The sequence below is a fragment of the Oryx dammah genome, unplaced genomic scaffold, assembly GCF_014754425.2.
Source record: "Oryx dammah isolate SB20612 unplaced genomic scaffold, SCBI_Odam_1.1 HiC_scaffold_18, whole genome shotgun sequence".
Lineage (NCBI taxonomy): Eukaryota > Metazoa > Chordata > Mammalia > Artiodactyla > Bovidae > Oryx > Oryx dammah.
Genome location: NW_024070202.1, coordinates 31106792 through 31124999, shown reverse-complemented (window position 1 = coordinate 31124999; position 18208 = coordinate 31106792). Strand labels below are relative to the sequence as shown.

Genomic DNA, 18208 nt, shown 5'->3' with positions numbered 1-18208 from the left:
AAGAAAGCTATGACAAACCTAGACAGTGCACTAAATAGCAGAAACATCACTTTGGCCAACGAAGGTCTTAGAATTAAAGCTATGTTTTTTCCAGTAGTCATGCATGGATGTGAGAGTTGGACCATAAAGAAGGCTGAACGCTGAAGAACTGATGCTTTTGAACTGTGGTACTAGAGAAGACTCCTGAGAGTCCCCTGGACTGCAAGGAAATCAAACCAGTCAATCCTAAAGGAAATCAACCCTGCATATTCATTGGAAGGACTGATGCTGAAACTCAAGTTTTAATACTTTGGCCACCTGACGTGAAAAGCTGACTCACTGAAAAAGGCCCTGATGCTGGGAAAGACTGAAGGCAGAAGGAGAAAAGCACAGCAGAGGATGACATGTTTAAATAGTTATCACCAATGGACATTAATTTGAGCAAATTCTGGGAAACAGTGAAGGACAGGGGAGCCTGACATGCTGCAATCCATGGGGTTGCAAAGAGTCAGACATGAATTTGCGATTGAACAACATTTTTCCATTCAAAAAAAGAGGTGTTGGTTGGAATAGTTCCTCAAAGGAAGGGGCTGTACAAAAAAGATCTTCATGACCCAGATAATCAGGATGGTGTGATCACTCACCTAGAGCCAGACATCCTGGAATGCAAAGTCAAGTGGGCCTTAGGAAACATCACTATGAGCAAAGCTAGTGGAGGTGATGGAATTCCAGTTGAGCAATTTCAAATTCTAAAAGATGATGCTATGAAAGTCCTGTACTCAATATGCCAGCAAATTAGGAAAACTCAGCAGTGGCCACAGGACTGGAAAAGGTCAGTTTTCATTCCATCCCAAAGAAAGGCAATGCCAAAGAATGCTCAAACTACCACACAATTGCACTCATCTGACTTGCTAGTAAAATGCTCAAAATTCTCCAAGCCAGGCTCAACAATATGTTAACTGTCAGCTTCCAGATGTTCAAGCTGGTTTTAGAAAAGGCAGAGGAACTAGAGATCAAATTGCCAGCATCCACTGGATTATCGAAAAATCAAGAGAGTTCAAGAAAAACATCTGTTTCTGCATTACTGACTATGCCAAAGCCTTTGACTGTGTGGATCACAACACACTGTGGAAAATTCTGAGAGAGATGGGAATACTAGACCGCCTGACCTGCGTCTTGAGAAACCTGTATGCAGGTCAGGAAGCAACAGTTAGAACTGGACATGGAACAACAGACTGGTTCCAAATAGGAAAAGGAGTACATCAAAGCTGTAAATTGTCATCCTGCTTATTTTACTTATATGCAGAGTACATCATGAGAAAACACTGGGCTGGATGAAGAACAAGCAGGAATGAAGATTGCCAGGAGAAATATCAATAACCATGCAGATGCCACCACCCTTATGGCAGAAAGTGAAGAAGAACTAAAGAGCCTCTTGACGAAAGTCAAAGAGGAGAGTGAAAAAGTTGGCTTAAAACTCAACATGCAGTAAACTAAGATCAGGGCCTCTGGTCCCATCACCTCACAGCAAATAGATGGGGAACAGTGGAAACAGCAGCTGACTTTATTTTCTGGACTCCAAAATCACTGCAGATGTTGACTGCATCCATGAAATTAAAAGACACTTACCTATTGGAAGGACATTTATGACCAACCTAGAGAGCATATTAAAAAGCAGAGACATTAATTTACCAACAGAGGTCCATCTAATCAAGGCTATGGTTTTTCCAGTAATTATGTATGGATGTGAGAGTTGGGCTATAAAGAAACCTGAGTGTCCAAGAATTGATGCTTTTGACCTGTGGTGTTGGAAAAGACTCTTGAGAGTCCCTTGGACTGCAAGGAGATCCAACCAGTCCATCCTAAACAAAATCAGTCCTGAGTGTTCATTGGAAGGACTGATGTTGAAGCTGAAACTCCAATACTTTGGCCACCTGATGCAAAGAGCTAACTCATTTGAAAAGACCCTGATGCTGGGAAAGCCTGAAGGCAGGAGGAGAAGGGGACGACAGAGGATGAGATGGTTGGATGGCATAACCAACTCAATGGACATGAGTTTGGGTAAACTCCAGGAGTTGGTGATGGACAGGAAGGCCTGGTGTGCTGCAGTGCATGGGGTCGCAAAGAGTCAGACACAACTGAGCGACTGATCTGAACTGAACTTCCACCTCTACTGTCACTGGCTTAGTTTAGGCTCATTCTAGGTCTCAACTGGACTATTGCAACTGTTTGCTAATTGGATGGTTCCTGGCTCTCGGTCCATGTGCCTTTAATCAATACTCTATACTGCCAACGTGCCCTTTCAAAAAACATAAATCTGATTGCATTATTCTTAGACTCTTAGTGAAGAGTCTTCACTAGCTTTCCCACTGACTTCTGCTCATGATTCGCAAGTGAAAATACTGCAACTCCAGATGTGTTACTCTACGAAGACAAGGTCCCTTGGTTAAAAACCATGGATGTTGTAAACTAGCATTGTGGATTGGAATGCGCCCCTTCAATGTGCTTGGGGAAAAAGCATTGTACCCAGGGAAAAGGCCAATCTGTGGGTACCCAAGGATACCCACATTCTGGGGCCTGACAATCCAGTCCCACCTTTCTCAGTCCAAACACCTTTTCCCCAAAAATGGGGCTCTCCACATATTTGAATCTTAATCTCAGTTCCCTGAAGCTGTTGGGCCGATTAGTATGTTTTACTACTTGGTGTTAGTACTCTCATTCCAGAATTCTCTTCTCCCATTTGTCTGACAAATGCCCAATGACCTATTAAGATTCACACTAAATGTAAATGTAATACAAAGTCTTTCCAAGTCTCCACCACGGAGCAGATGATTCTCTACCGAGTATACTTCCATCACCATACCCATGGCATGTATTACTTGTGCTGTGTATAGGTCTGACTTCCCCCTCAGGACATGTAGCTTCCTTAAGGGCAGGGTCTGTACCTTGTGTTCTGAATCACTGGCCACTAGTACAGGGCCTGCCTCTGGCAGTTCTCAGAGAAGCCTTATTCAGTGACTGATAGAATTTGCAAGGGCTCAGATTCTCTGAATAACAAAACTTTAAAAATATCTAAAGAAAACTGGAGGTACACAACTAAAATTACCTTCATAAAAGTAGTTGTTGCCACTCTTATGAAAGAGTTTAGGAGTTAGAATTGTTATAGTAACAACTGCATGCAATAAACTCTATTATATTCTTACAGATCATTAAAAATTTTCTTCAACTTTTAAAAACAGATACAATGACATGATCAATTCTATAAAGCCTAATCAGTTCAGATCAGTCACTCAGTCACGCCCAAGTCTTTGTAACCCCATGGACTGCAGCACACCAGGCTTCCCTGTCCATCACCAGCTCTGGAAGTTTACTCAAACTCATGTCCATTGAGTCAGTGATGCCATCCAACCATCTCATCCTCTGTCATCCCCTTCTCTTCCCGCCTTCAATCTTTCCCAGCATCAAGGTCTTTTCAAATGAGTCAGCTCTTCACATCAGGTGGCCAAAGTACTGGAGTTTCAGCTTCAACATCAGTCCTTCCAGTGAACATTCAGGACTGATTTCCTTTAGGATGGACTGGTTGGATCTCCTTGCAGTCCAAGGGACTCTCAAGAGTCTTCTCCAACACCACAGTTCAAAAGCATCAATTCTTCAGCACTCAGCTCTCTTTATAGCCAGCTTTCACATCCATACATGACCACTGGAAAAACCACAGCCTTAACTAGAAGGACCCTTTTTGGCAAAGTAATGTCTCTGCTTTTTAATATGCAGTCTAGGTTGGTCATAACTTTTCTTAGCACATATTCAGGAAAGATTATTAATTTGGAATAAACTTGCCTGGTATGATATTTTGTGATAGAGAATTTGATGCTCTATGTAAAATAACTTGTTTCTGAAATTAAAAAAAAAATCCTCTGGGATTGTTATAGTTAACTATATCCATACTGAGAAAAAAATCAGGACTCAAATTTATCAGTCTCTGGATGTTTTAGATTATCAATATATACACACATATATAGGGACTTTCCTGGTGGATCAGTGATTAAGACTCATGCTTCCAATGCAGGAGGCCTGAGTTCGATCCCTGGTCACGTAACTAGGTCCCACATGATGCAGCTAAGATCTTGAGTGCTGAAACTAAAAGATCCCACATCTCACTTGCTACAACAAGGTCAGAGTTCCCACGTGCTGTAACTAAGAGTGGGTAGAGCCAAATACATAAATAAACATTTAAAAATATATATATAAAGATAGAGAAAAAAGACAGAATTTCTTACACCTAAATAGTGTCAACAAAGGTTCAAGTTAAAGCTAAGAGAATATGTATTTCACTGACAGAAATTCTTTGTCTTCTTAATAGAGTCAGAACTTTAATAACAAGGGTTTCACTTTAGTGACATCCAAGATTTTGCACTGTATTTTTAACACATCAGATATGGCCACAATTTTATTTATGTCAGAGCTGCAGTTTGTCAAATGTCTTATTAGACTCTTCTAAACGCATGTCTGGGTAAATTTTGGTTTATTAAACAATTATAAGTTGTCACTCACTTTATATGGATTTAATTGGTGAATTGTATCATAAATACTAATCAGTTAGAGACTTTTTACAAAATAGAAGTTAGTCACCCTTAAGCAGACCTATTTTCATTTTAAATTGACAGGAATAATCCAGTGATGAAAAGAGAGACAAGACACCTTTGAGGCAGAGAGTGGGTGCCAAAGAAGAAAAGTGTTGGGGAAATTCTGAAATTACACCTCTGTGAAGAAAAACAACAAAAAAGAGAAGGAAATTCAGTGGAATAAGCCATGACAATGTTAGTTTCTTGAGGGAAGAGGCACAGAGAGCTTTGGACACGCCACAATCTCCAGTGAACCCACCCAGGCTCAGTTAGGGACAGAACTACTGGATCTGACCTTTGACACAATTACAGAGTGACATGTTGCCTGGGTAATGGTGTCACTGTCCCTGGAAGGATGTGATGGAGAGATGGCGTTCAGGGCAGCAGCAGCTCTTGGAACATCATGTAGGTCTCAGCAAGAGTGTGCCCAGTCTACCACTGCTGCTAGTATGGGGACGTTCTTAGGGATCCACTAGGGAATTCCTTTTGTCCTAATGGTTTATATATATATATATATATATATTTTTTTTTTTAACATATAGGAAAAAAGGGAACTAGCACAGTAAACACATGATTTTGTAGATGCTATGACTTGGGATGAGGCTGAGTTTCAAAAAAAAAAGTGGATTTAAAATAGGTTTTTAAAAATATGAAGTAAATTCAAAATGGATTAAAGACCTTAATATAAGGCCCAATAGTTTAAAACTCTTAGAGGAAAGGAAACTCTCTGGCACAAATTGCAGCAGTATCTTTTTTGACCCATCCTCTGGCATAATTCAAGTAAAAACAAAAATAAACAAATGGGACCTAATTAAACTTAAAAGTTTCTGCACAGCAAAGGAAACTATAAACAAGACAAAAAGATAACCCTTAGAATGGGAGAAAATATTTGCAAATGAAACAACTGACAAATGATTAATCTCCAAAATAAACAAAAAGCTCGTGTAGCTCAATATAAAAAACAAACAACCCAATCAACAAATAGACAGAATACTTAAATAGACATCTCTCTAAGGAAAATATAGATGGCCAACAAATACATGAAAAGTTACTCAACATCACCAATCATTATACAAATGCAAATCAAAACTACAATAAAGTATCTCCTCACACAGGTCAGAATGGCCATCATCCAAAAAAAAAAAAATAATAATGCTAGAGAGGATGTGGAGAAAAGGGATCCCTCTGGTACTGTTGGTAGGAATGTAAATTGATATAGCCACTATGGACAATAGTACACTGCTGCTAAGTCACTTCAGTCGTATCTGACTCTGTGAAACCCCGTAGACGGCAGCCGACCAGGCTCCCCCGCCCCTGGGATTCTCCAGGCAAGAACCCTGGAGTGGGTTGCCATTTCCTTCTCCAATGCATGAAAGTGAAAAGGGAAAGTGAAGTCGCTCAGTCGTGTCCGACTCTTAGCGACCCCATGGACGGCAGCCTACCAGTCTCCTCCGTCCATGGGATTTTCTAGGCAAGAGTACTGGAGTGGGCTGCCATTGCCTTCTCCGATGGACAATAGTATGGAGGTTCCTTAAAAAACTAAAAACAGAATTATCCTATCACTCAGCAATCCCATTATTGGGCATATACCCTGAGAAAACCATAACTGCAAAGACGCATACAATTCAATGTTCATTGCAGCACTATTCACAGTGCCAGGACATGGAAGCAATCTAAATGTCCATTAACAGAGGAATGGATAAAGAAGATGTAGTACATATATACAATGGAATATTACTCAGCCATAAAAAAGGATTGAAATTGTGCCATTTGCAGAGCTGTGGAGGGACCTAGAGACTGGTGTAAAGAATGAAGTAAGTCAGAAAGAGAAAAACAAATACTGTATATTAATGCATATCTGTGGAATCTAGAAAAATGGTATAGATAATTTTATTTGCAAAATAGAAATAGAGAAACAAATGTAGAGAACAAACATGGATACCAACAGGGATGGGTGAAATAAATTGGGAGACTGGTATTGACATATATACACTATTGATACTATGTATAAAATAGATAATAACCTACTGTATACCTCAGGGAACTCTACTCAGTGCTCTGTGGTGACCTAAATGGGAAGAAAATCCAAAAAAAGAGGGGATATATGTATACATGTGGTCATGTATGGATGTGAGAGTAGGACTGTGAAGAAGGCTGGGCACCGAAGAATTGATGCTTTTGAACTGTGGTGTTGGAGAAGACTCTTGAGAGTCCCTTGGACTGCAAGGAGATCCAACCAGTCCATTCTGAAGGAGATCAACCCTGGGATTTTTTGGAAGGAATGATGCTGAAGCTGAAGCTCCAGTACTTTGGCCATCTCATGAGAAGAGCTGACTCACTGGAAAAGACTCTGATGTTGGGAGGGATTGGGGGCAGGAGGAGAAGGGGACGACCAAGGATGAGATGGCTGGATGGCATCACGGACTCGATGAACATGAGTCTGAGTGAACTCCGGGAGATGGTGATGGACAGGAAGGCCTGGCGTGCTGCAATTCATGGGGTCGCAAAGAGTTGGACACGACTGAGCAACTGAACTGAACTGAACTAAAAGCTAACTCACTTTGCTGTACATTAGAAACTAACACTAAATTAATAAAAAGTAAAAATATTTAAAAATAAGGATACAAGTGATATGCATTTGAGGCAAATATATTAAAGATGTTTTCCAAAGTACTGAGGGTAGAAAAACACTAGTATGAAGTAATAAAGGAGCAAATATTCTCATATTTGTGACAATGCATTATTGGGGTCTAAAAATCAGGAATTGGGTAACATGAATCTCAATCTACCGAAAAAATAGCTTGAACATCTGGATCATGTCAAGTTTGCTTTGGTCTTGGACTGTAGGAGCCTTGGAATGGAAACTCAGAAATATCACCAAGACTATTTCAGTAGGACTTCCTTGGTGGTTCAGTGGTAAAGAATTCACCTGCAGCCATGGGTTCAATCCCTGGTCTAGGAGGATCAGACATGCAGTGCTGCAGCAAGTAAGGCTGTGTGCCACAACTATCGAGTCCATGATCTGGAGCCCAGGACCTGCAACTCCTGAGCCCACACACCCTAGAGTTCATGCTCCACAAAAGGAGAAGGTACCTCAATGAGAAGCCCACGTACCCCAACTGGAGAGCAGCCCTTGCTCGCTGCAACTAGAGAAAAGCCCACACAGCGACGAAGACTCAGCGTATCCATAAATAAATAAATAAAACTATTATAAAAGAATATTTCAATATATTACATTTGATTAGGAGGCCATGAAATAGAAGCTGATGATCAAACTCATGTGTAGTGCAAAACACACATCAAAAATCATCTTTAAGATTATTTTTAATAACAAAATTATTATTCAGTAATACTTACTTTCCCTTTTTAATTGTGTTCCTACCAAGCAATGGATCAAGGACTGGATCTATTGTTTCCTCAAGGTTTTCAATTAAGATGACATCTCCAAAGGCCAAAGCAGTTTCAATGTCATTCAAAAACCTTAAAATTCAGTCAGAATCAAGGAAAAATGTAAATAAGCATAGGGAAAGTATTCAAAATTATTTATGCTCAATTATATTTAGTTTAATGTAAACATTTTAAATGGGATTTAGAGAAAACTTTTATAAAGTAGTATTTTCTTCAACTAAAATACATGGAAATTAAGGATTAGATTGAGATCAATTTCAGTTATATGTTCCAAAATGAAATTCAGTAGTGTGAACTAATAAGTCCATGTGTAAATTACTTTTGATGGTAATCACGGTAAAAATAAATAGAATCTACCCAAACACAAATCGCTCCAGTATTCTTGTCTGGAGAATCCCATAGATGGAGGAGACTGGCGGGCTATAGCCCATGGGGTTGCAGAGTCGGAAATGACTGAAGTGACTTAGCATGCATCCAAACATTATAAATTTAAATTATTTCAACAGGTTCTCTTCTGAAAAAAAATTCAAATTAAATGCTTTGTGGTTTTATCAAATTTTCATTTTTTTAAACATTTAGAATCAGTCATGTAGAGAACTACCATTCAATTTCACTGCCACTCTCCAAAAATAGTCTTTTGCCTTCAAAAATAATTTCCTCCAAGTATTCAGATCAGCAAGGAGGCCATTTATCTGCACAACTGCAGACATTCCTTATTTCATTTTACATGTCAAAAAATGATGGAGGGGTAAAATGAAGTATAAGTAAGTCTAAAATTACTTATTTGGCATTAACTGAAGACCAACTACATACAAGACAGCTCTGTACTTATCAGAAAACACTGTCATGCCAACCGAGTGACAGAAAATCTCAGAGCAGATTCAGTTCTCAAAAGTGATATGCAAAGCTTGACTAAAAAAAATTATCTTCAGGCACTCAACCTTGGGAACTGAGCTGTGTTAAAGCGCCATTGTAGGCAAAGTACATATTTAGCAATGTAACTGGAAACCTCATTAAGCCTATGGGGCAGTTGACAATTCTTGGGTTACCATATGACAAAGTCCTAAAGGATTATAATGCATCACATTTCCACTTGGCCATAGGAAAATTTTCCTCTCACATGCAGTGCGTGTTCTAACCTTCCAACTAACTTCTTCAGGTAAGTGGATGCATGCCACCCAATGTGAACACCTTTTCCACAGAGATCCTTTATGTGAGTAGGCAGATAAACTGTACCAAATTATCACATTCCAGAGTGGCAGAAAGGTCTAAGAAAGACCAGGACTAGGTAAAAATGAAACCCATTTCCAGCAGCTCAGCAGAGAATCAACCCTTCAGATTTCACATACCCTTTCTGGCCCAAGTGTGTGACTTTCAGGTCAGTCCCATATTTGTTCTTGATCCACTTAATCCCTTGCTGCTGGGGGTCAATCATCAGGGGCCAGCGCTCACAGTGTGTCAGGATAGCGGCGTTCTCCGTGGACATCCTGTCACTGGGCAGTCCTTCGTTATTCCAGGTGGCAGTGGTGGCATCATCCGTCAACATGGCAATCACATCCAGGCCTTCAGTTATTGGGATGGAGACCTTGAGAATCAGAGTCAGGCAATAAACCTCCAGAGGAGCAGACAGACAAAAAAACAATAGACCAAAGCCAAGAGAACACATACGAATTCTCCTGTAACTCTCAAAAGCCAAACAAAACTCTCATTACAAAATACAACTCAACCCAGTAAGTCTAGGGTTTATCTCTCAGAATTCTGTCAACTGCAGCATTCAACATCTGGTTTCTTACCCCACCCATCTGGCTTCAAGTGAAAGGGACTTCACCTTCTACACACACCTACAGTAACCCAAACAAGGTGAGTGAAATTTAGACTCCAGGAAGTACGGCAGGACAACAGAAATGTATTCGCCCAATGGAGTAATCACCCCACATCAGCAATACTAAAATGCACTCTTTTGCTTAGGCATTTCATCTTTTTCTACAGAGCAACACTACAGAGAAATGACTTCTCTGTCTGGGGTGGCTTCATGGAATGTATTCAGTCCACTGGCACTCCATCAGCCTGTGGTTGCCCAGCAACCTTGACTCAGCCTCTCCTCTGAGAGGGAATTGTCTTCAGTGTGACAGTGAAAAAAGTAAAAATGTTAGCTGCTCAGTCATGTTTGATTCTTTTTGACCCCATGGACTGTAGCCCCACTCTGTCCATGGAATTCTCCAGGCAAGAATACTGGAATGGGCAGCCATTCCCTTCTCCAGGGGATCTTCCTGATCCAGGGACCAAACCTGGGCCTCTTGCATTGCAGGTAGATTTTTTTCCATCTGAGCCACCAGGAGGAGCACTGAAAAGTAGGGAGTTGCTGGTGGAAGGAATAAATTAGGGGTTCAGGGTAAAATAGATAAGCAACTGGGATTTCCTGAATAATCTAGGATATAATATTCAATATCTTATAATAACCTACAGAAAATCATCTAAAAAAATACAAATACATAACTGAGTCATTTTGCTCTATACCTTAAACTAACACAATATTGTAAATCAAATATGCTTCAATAAAAAAAGGACAAAAAAGAAAGTGGGAAGTTGTCTCCTTTAAAAGAGAGAGAAAGGAGGAGAAATCTATTTTAAAGGTAAGGATCAGTTCTTTACAAAATGGACTCAATTTGAAAAAAAATAAGCAAGATTATAGAACGGAATTTATTATGGAATTTGTTTGCTTGGTCATCAATCACCAAACATTTACTAAGCACCTCCTACATACATCTGGAGACTCCACGGTCAGCGAGATGAGTAAAGAGCTAGTCCCCTGGCTGGGTCAAGGGACCAACAAGGAAATACAGTTCCACAAGAGAGGGCAGTAAGAGCCCGACCTGGCTGAAGCAGCCAGGGGAGGCTGGAACAGCGGTAGTAGGTGTCTGACTTCTTGGCTGCCCACAGAGCTTCAGCAAACAGAATGCTGGAAGAATTCCCACAGTGAAGTTGGGATGCACTGTGAGGTTAGTACAGGAAAAGTTTTCATAAAATGCCTATTGTTCTTGACAATGGTATCTTATAAATATATCAAAATCTCTCTCCTAGTACCGGGAACAACAAACCTTGATATCTGATTCCACACACAGGTTCCTTAAAGACACAAGCATTCTCCTGTTAGCAAGAGCTCAGTAGCTTTTATTTCTTACCTTCTAATTAATACAAACAATTTGAAACAACTGGAGGCTTAAGATAATATTAATTTTTGAAGCATTAAGGAGTAACAGAAGGTACACATACAGATCTTGTATCTGAATCCAATAGTTTGCATTGTTTGAGCACCTACTGTGTACATAGCACAGTGCAGGGGATGAAAGCGAATTTCCCTTTTTTAATGGCCACTTTAACCTACCAGGTTGGCCAGAAAGTTCATTTGAGTTTTTCCATAAGATGTTACAAAAAAACCTGAAGGAAATTTTTGGCCAATCCAATAGCAGGCAAAACAAAGCAGGTAACTCACACTAAAGAACATCATAAATACTGTAAAATACTTTGAGACTTAAAATTTTAGAAACAAAGTTTAGGATATTTGCTTTATAGTATTATGTTCAAATAGGCAGGTATTTGTATGACTACACAGAAATTTTTTTCATTAAAAAATCTAATAGTTAACAATATGGTTATCACTTTCACAGTAAGTTTTAACCTAAGTTTACACTGGGGAAAATAAACCTCAATTCATATATATATTTTTAATCCACTCTTCTTGGCAGAATTCCTTGAAGGAGTATACAGAAAAGAATATTAGTTCAGAAACCAAGAGCAAAGAGGGAGTCCAAAGTCAGCCTACCAAGTCAGTATCTAATTGCTTCATTAAATAGTGCAACATGATCAGTCAAGATGGAGCTTAAAAAAAGAGAGGAGGAAGAAAGAGGCTCCCTTCTTAAGAAGCTTTTACTAGAGAGAAGCAGGCTGGAAGGAAGCACACGTCCTGAGCCAAACTGGACTAATCCTAACACCAAATGCCAATCAGAATCCTCTGGGAACTGATCTCGGGGCATATTTCAAAGGATAAAAGGGAACTTCCTGATGAGGTAAGACTCCCAGTTAACAGACCAAGTGATATCTGTAAGGTTTTAAGCGTTTACAAAATTTACTCATATACGTTTGCTCTGTGCCTTGCCTCACTTAACTCTTACAGGAATTCTGCAAAGTAGGTCTCTCCCTCCCTCTTTTTTGCTTAGGACACTGAGACTTGGTTAACTCCATGTATAGTAATTCCATGTATTTGTCTGTCTATAAACTGCTAGGTCAGATTAATGAGTGGAGTGCAAATGCCTCCTTGAACTTGGCCAGGTCTTCATTTGTCTGCCCAGCAGATGATGGCTTTGGAGGGAAACAATTTTGGGTAACAATTTTATTTGTACCCTCAAGGTCACATATGCCCACTTTCCCTGTCCTTTTCAGTTACCACCCCTTGCCATCCTCCAAACTCATGGCCCCATTGCAGCACTTCCTGACAACTGTTCCCACAGCTCTTGTGATCTCCTAGTCTTATTTGGGTCAAACTCTCTTGCTTTCTCCCTCTACCTGCTTGTCTCAACCCAAACCCAGCTCTTTCCCAGGACATAGCCTCTCAACCCCAGGCTGTATATCAGAATCACATGAGAGCTTTCAAAGCTGCCAATACCACCCCATCTCTAATGATCCAACTTCAACTGGCATCAGTATGTTTTAAAAGTTCACTCCCACATGATTTAAATATGAAGTTGGAGTCCAAGAACCATTGCCCCTAGGGTCTCATTTTTCCTTGAGGGCTTTCTCAAGTAGATTTTCCATTTTCTTAGTATTCCTATTACTGAAAAAGCATGTAGGGCTAACAGTGGTCACTCTTCTTACTCCCCTGCATGTCATTCCAAGACCCCACAGCTCTTGTATCCTTAAGTAAAAAGCGACACATTTGAGGCTCATGGAGTCCAGTCATACACTGCTCTATGTATCCTCCTCATCCGAAAGCCTTGGCTATTGGTCCTTCTCACTCTCCAAGTTTGGCTGCCAATCTGTGACTACCTCAGTGCTCACAGACATGTCAAATCCATCTCCAGCCTTGACGCCCTTCACGCGAAAGCTCTGCATTTCCTTTTTGTTTTGTTTTGAATTCATTTTATTTTTTTTTTTTACTTTACAATACTGTATTGGGCTTGCCATACATCGACATGAATCCACCACAGGTGTACATGAGTTCCCAACCCTGAACCTCCCTCCCCATAACATCTCTCTGGGTCATCCCCGTGCACCAGCCCCAAGCATCCTGTATCCTGTATCAAACCTAGACTGGAGATTCGTTTCTTACATGATAGTATACATGTTTCAATGCCATTCTCCCAAATCATCCCACCCTCTCCCTCTCCCACAGAGTCCAAAAGTCTGTTCTTTACATCTGTGTCTCTTTGGCTGGCTCACATACAGGGTTATCATTACCATCTTTCTAAATTCCATATATATGTGTTAGTATACTGTATTGGTGTTTTTCTTTCTGGCTTACTTCACTCTGTATAATCGGCTCCAGTTTCATCTACCTCATTAGAACTGATTCAAATGTATTCTTTTTAATGGCCGAGTAATACTCCATTGTGTATATGTATCACAGCTTTCTTATCCATTCGTCTGCTGATGGACATCTAGGTTGCTTCCATATCCTGGCTATTATAAACAGTGCTGCAATGAACATTGGGGTACATGTGTCTCTTTCAATTCTGGTTTCCTCGGTGTGTATGCCCAGCAATGGGATTGCTTGGTCATAAGGCAGTTCTATTTGCAATTTTTTAAGGAATCTCCACACTGTTCTCCATAGTGGCTATACTAGTTTGCATTCCCACCAACAGTTTAAGAGGGTTCCCTTTCCTCCACACCCTCTCCAGCATTTACTGCTTGTAGACTTTTGGATAGCAGCCATTCTGACTGGTGTGAAATGGTACCTCACTGTGGTCTTGATTTGCATTTCTCTGACAATGAGTGATGTTGAGCATCTTTTCATGTGTTTGTTAGCCATCCGTATGTCTTCTTTGGAGAAATGTCTATTTAGTTCTTTGGCCCATTTTTTGATTGGGTCATTTATTTTTCTGGAATTGAGCTGCAGGAGTTGCTTGTATATTTTTGAGATTAGTTGTTTGTCAGTTGCTTCATTTGCTATTATTTTCTCCCATTCTGAAGGCTGTCTTTTCACCTTGCTTATAGTTTCCTTTGTTGTGCAGGAGCTTTTAATTTTAATTAAATCCCATTTGTTTATTTTTGCTTTTATTTCCAGTATTCTGGGAGGTAGGTAATAGAGGATCCTGCTGTGATTTATGTCGGAGAGTGTTTTGCCTATGTTCTCCTCTAGGAGTTTTATAGTTTCTGGTCTTACATTTAGATCTTTAATCCATTTTGAGTTTATTTTTGTGAATGGTGTTAGAAAGTGTTCGTTTCATTCTTTCACAAGTGGTTGACCAGTTTTCCCAGCACCACTTGTTAAAGAGATTGTCTTTAATCCAGTGTATATTCTTGCCTCCTTTGTCGAAGATACGGTGTCCATAGGTGTGTGGATTTATCTCTGGGTTTTCTATTTTGTTCCATTGATCTATACTTCTGTCTTTGTGCCAATACTATACTGTCTTGATGACTGTGGCTTTGTAGTAGAGCCTGAAGTCAGGCAGGTTGATTCCTCCAGTTCCATTCTTCTTTCTCAAGATTTCTTTGGCTATTCAAGGTTTTTTGTATTTCCATACAAATTGTGAAATTATTTGTTCTAGCTCTGTGAAAAATACCTCTGGTAGCTTGATAGGGATTGCATTGAATCTGTAGATTGCTTTGGGTAGTATACTCATTTTCACTATATTGATTCTTCTGATCCATGAACATGGTATATTTCTCCATCTATTAGTGTCCGCTTTGATTTCTTTCATCAGTGTTTTATAGTTTTCTATATATAGGTCTTTAGTTTCTTTAGGTAGATATATTCCCAAGTATTTTATTCTTTTCATTGCAATAGTGAATGGAATTGTTTCCTTAATTTCTTTTTTTCTACTTTCTCATTATTACTGTATAGGAATGCAAGGGATTTCTGGGGGTTGATTTTATATCCCGCAACTTTACTATATTCATGAGGCAGGGGAAGAGGAAGATGCCAGAACCAGCTGGGACAATCACACGACACCCCATCCCTCGCCTCTCTTGCACATCCTCCACACTCAAAAATGCTGATATGTTCTGGCAGGGTACTATACTATCTCCTTTTTTAAAACTTAATATTTTTTTTGGCCAAGTCACACAGCATGTGGTATCTTGGTTCCCTCTCTAGGGACTGAACTTATGCCCCCTGCAGCGGAAACTTGGCGTCTTAACCACTGGGCCACTGGGGAAGTCTGCCTATCTCCTTCTTTAGATGAAAGATGCTGTTCCAGACCTTATCAGTTCAGTTCAGTTGCTCAGTCATGTCCAACTCTTTGCGACCCCATGAATCACAGCACGCCAGGCCTCCATGTCCATCACCAACTCCTGGAGTTCACTCAGATTCACGTCCATCGAGTCAGTGATGCCATCCAGCCATCTCATCCTTGGTCGTCCCCTTCTCCTCCTGCCCCCAATCCCTCCCAGCATCAGAGTCTTTCCCAATGAGTCAATTCTTCGCATGAGGTGGCCAAAGTACTGGAGTTTCAGCTTTAGCATCATTCCTTCCAAAGAAATCCCAGGGCTGATCTCCTTCAGAATGGACTGGTTGGATCTCCTTGCAGTCCAAGGGTCTCTCAAGAGTCTTCTCCAACACCACCGTTCAAAAGCATCAATTCTTCGGCGCTCAGCCTTCTTCACAGTCCAACTCTCACATCCATACATGACCACAGGAAAAACCATAGCCTTGACTAGATGGGCCTTAGTCGGCAAAGTAATGTCTCTGCTTTTGAATATGCTATCTAGGTTGGTCCTAACCTTTCTTCCAAGGAATAAGCGTCTTTTAATTTCATGGCTGCAGTCACCATCTGCAGTGATTTGGGAGCCCAAAAATATAAAGTTTGACACTGTTTCCACTGTTTCCCCATCTATTTCCCAAGAAGTGATGGAACCGGATGCTATGATCTCATTTTCTGAATGTTGAGCTTTAAGCCAACTTTTTCACTCTCCTCTTTCACTTTCATCTAGAGGCTTTTTAGCTCCTTTTCACTTTCTGCCATAAGGGTGGTGTCATCTGTATATCTGAGGTTATTGAAATTTCTCCTGGCAATCTTGATTCCAGCTTATGTTTCTTCCAGTCCAGCATTTCTCATGATGTATTCTGCATATAAGTTAAATAAGCAGGGTGACAATATACAGCCTTTTCCTATTTGGAACCAGTCTGTTATTCCATGTCCAGTTCTAACTGTTGCATACAGATTTCTCAAGAGGCAGGTTAGGTGGTCTGGTATTCCCATCTCTCCCAGAATTTTCCACAGTTTATTGTGATCCACACAGTCAAAGGCTTTGGCATAGTCAATAAAGCAGAGATAGATGTTTTCCTTATAATAATCTGAAATTTTTTTATGAAACCTAAACTTCTAATACCCAATTGTTTAACCACGATTAGATATACCTCTTCTCACACCTCTGGAAACAATATTGGCTCTAATCATCAGTATTAAGATATCAGGTCCTTTATCCACCACATATTTTTCACTGTGGCAAAACAACTGTATTATAAAATTTGTCATCCTAATCATTTTGAAGTGTACAGTTATAGTAATATTACTTCAGTAATAGTAAGTACACTTACACTTTTGTGCAATCACCATTACAATCCATCTCCAAAAATTTTTCACCTTCCCAAGCTGAAACCCATACTCATTAAACAATAACTCCCATTATTCACTCCCCCCAGACCCTAGCAACTACCACAATACTCTTTTTCTATGAAACTGATTATTCTAGGTATGTCATATAAGTGGAATCACATAATATTCATCCTTTTATGACTGATTTATTTCCCTTGGCATAACATCATGAGATTCATCCATGTTGCAATGTGTCAAAACTTCCTTCCTTTTTAACACTGAATAATATTCCACTGTATGTATATGCCATATTTTCTTTTTCCATTCATCTGTTGATGGACATCTGGATTTCTTCCATCTTTTGGCTATTTCTGAATAATGCTGTTGTGAACAAATGTAGACTTACCTGAGCCCTTGCTTTTATTTCCTTTGGCTAGTAGATTCCCCAGCCAGGTTGGATTATATGGTAAATCTATTGAGAAACTCTACCATATATTTAACCACTAACTTTCAACTACACTCACATCTCTGCCGAACCTAAAAGAGAACCTTCCATTCCTTAATTGTTCTTCTGACCATCACATGAACTTCCCTGCCTTCTTTTGCTTCTGGCTTATCTGCCTATCACCCTGTATACCCTGGCTGAAGTAACTCTTGTCCTTTCCTTTTGGTCCTAGACTGTGAGTATTGCTAATGAAAGCTCTATTACTGTGACTACAAATTTATCTTCTCCAAATTCTACTTTGGCTTCTCAAAGTTGCTTGGCAAGGCTTTAACATCTATTCTCTGATTGCCTTCAGTGGATACTTTGTGATGTTTTTGCTACTCTCCTTACATTCTCATTTCCATTTTCTTATCTTTGGCTGATTAGCACTGCAATTTCCTGCTTCCTGAAGAGAAGAGAGACCAACAGCTACAACTACAACTTTCTTTCTATCAGCATTTCTGCCTGCCTATGTCCCCCGTTCTCCCCTTCCCTCCAACTAAGTTCAAGGAGTCTTGCTGCTTCTACCTGAAAGTCATTCCTTTTTCCTCTATTCTTATCCCTTCTTCCTAGTTCCCGATGGATCAGACCTATTCCCTGGTTTACCATCAGTAATTCCTTTTCCATTCCTTCTCTGAAAGGCTAGAAATGTGTTCTAGTCTTACTCATACAAAAAAACAAAGCAAACCCAAAAAAAACCCCCTTCACTTAGCTTCATGTCTCAACCAGGCGCTTCTGTTGATCTCCTTCTCTTCAAAGCAAATTCCTACAAGAATAGCATATCTTTTCTGCCTTCTTCCTGTATAACTCAGTGCAATCTGCTTCTGGCTCATTACACCCTTGAGGTCAGAAAAGACTTTCATACTTCCAAGTCTGATGACACTTTTAGTTCCTAGCTACTCTCTCACTTGTCCCTATGGCTTTGGCATCACTGATCATCCCCATCTTTATACTCTTACCTT

General features: G+C 40.0%; 1 protein-coding gene across 2 annotated transcripts in view; it reads right to left on the bottom strand.

Annotated features, from left to right (window-relative positions):
• Positions 1-18208, bottom strand: part of DNAH11 (dynein axonemal heavy chain 11) — a 360125-nt gene that overhangs the window by 77878 nt on the left and 264039 nt on the right. Inside the window, exons 64-65 of one of the 2 annotated variants that reach the window (XM_040260639.1) lie at positions 9359-9594; positions 7959-8081 (exon numbers count right to left, since the gene is read on the bottom strand). In XM_040260639.1, the coding sequence (XP_040116573.1) occupies positions 7959-8081; positions 9359-9594 (359 nt within the window). The remainder of the gene's footprint in view (positions 1-7958; positions 8082-9358; positions 9595-18208) is intronic. The other variant, XM_040260638.1, reaches the window with a different exon arrangement.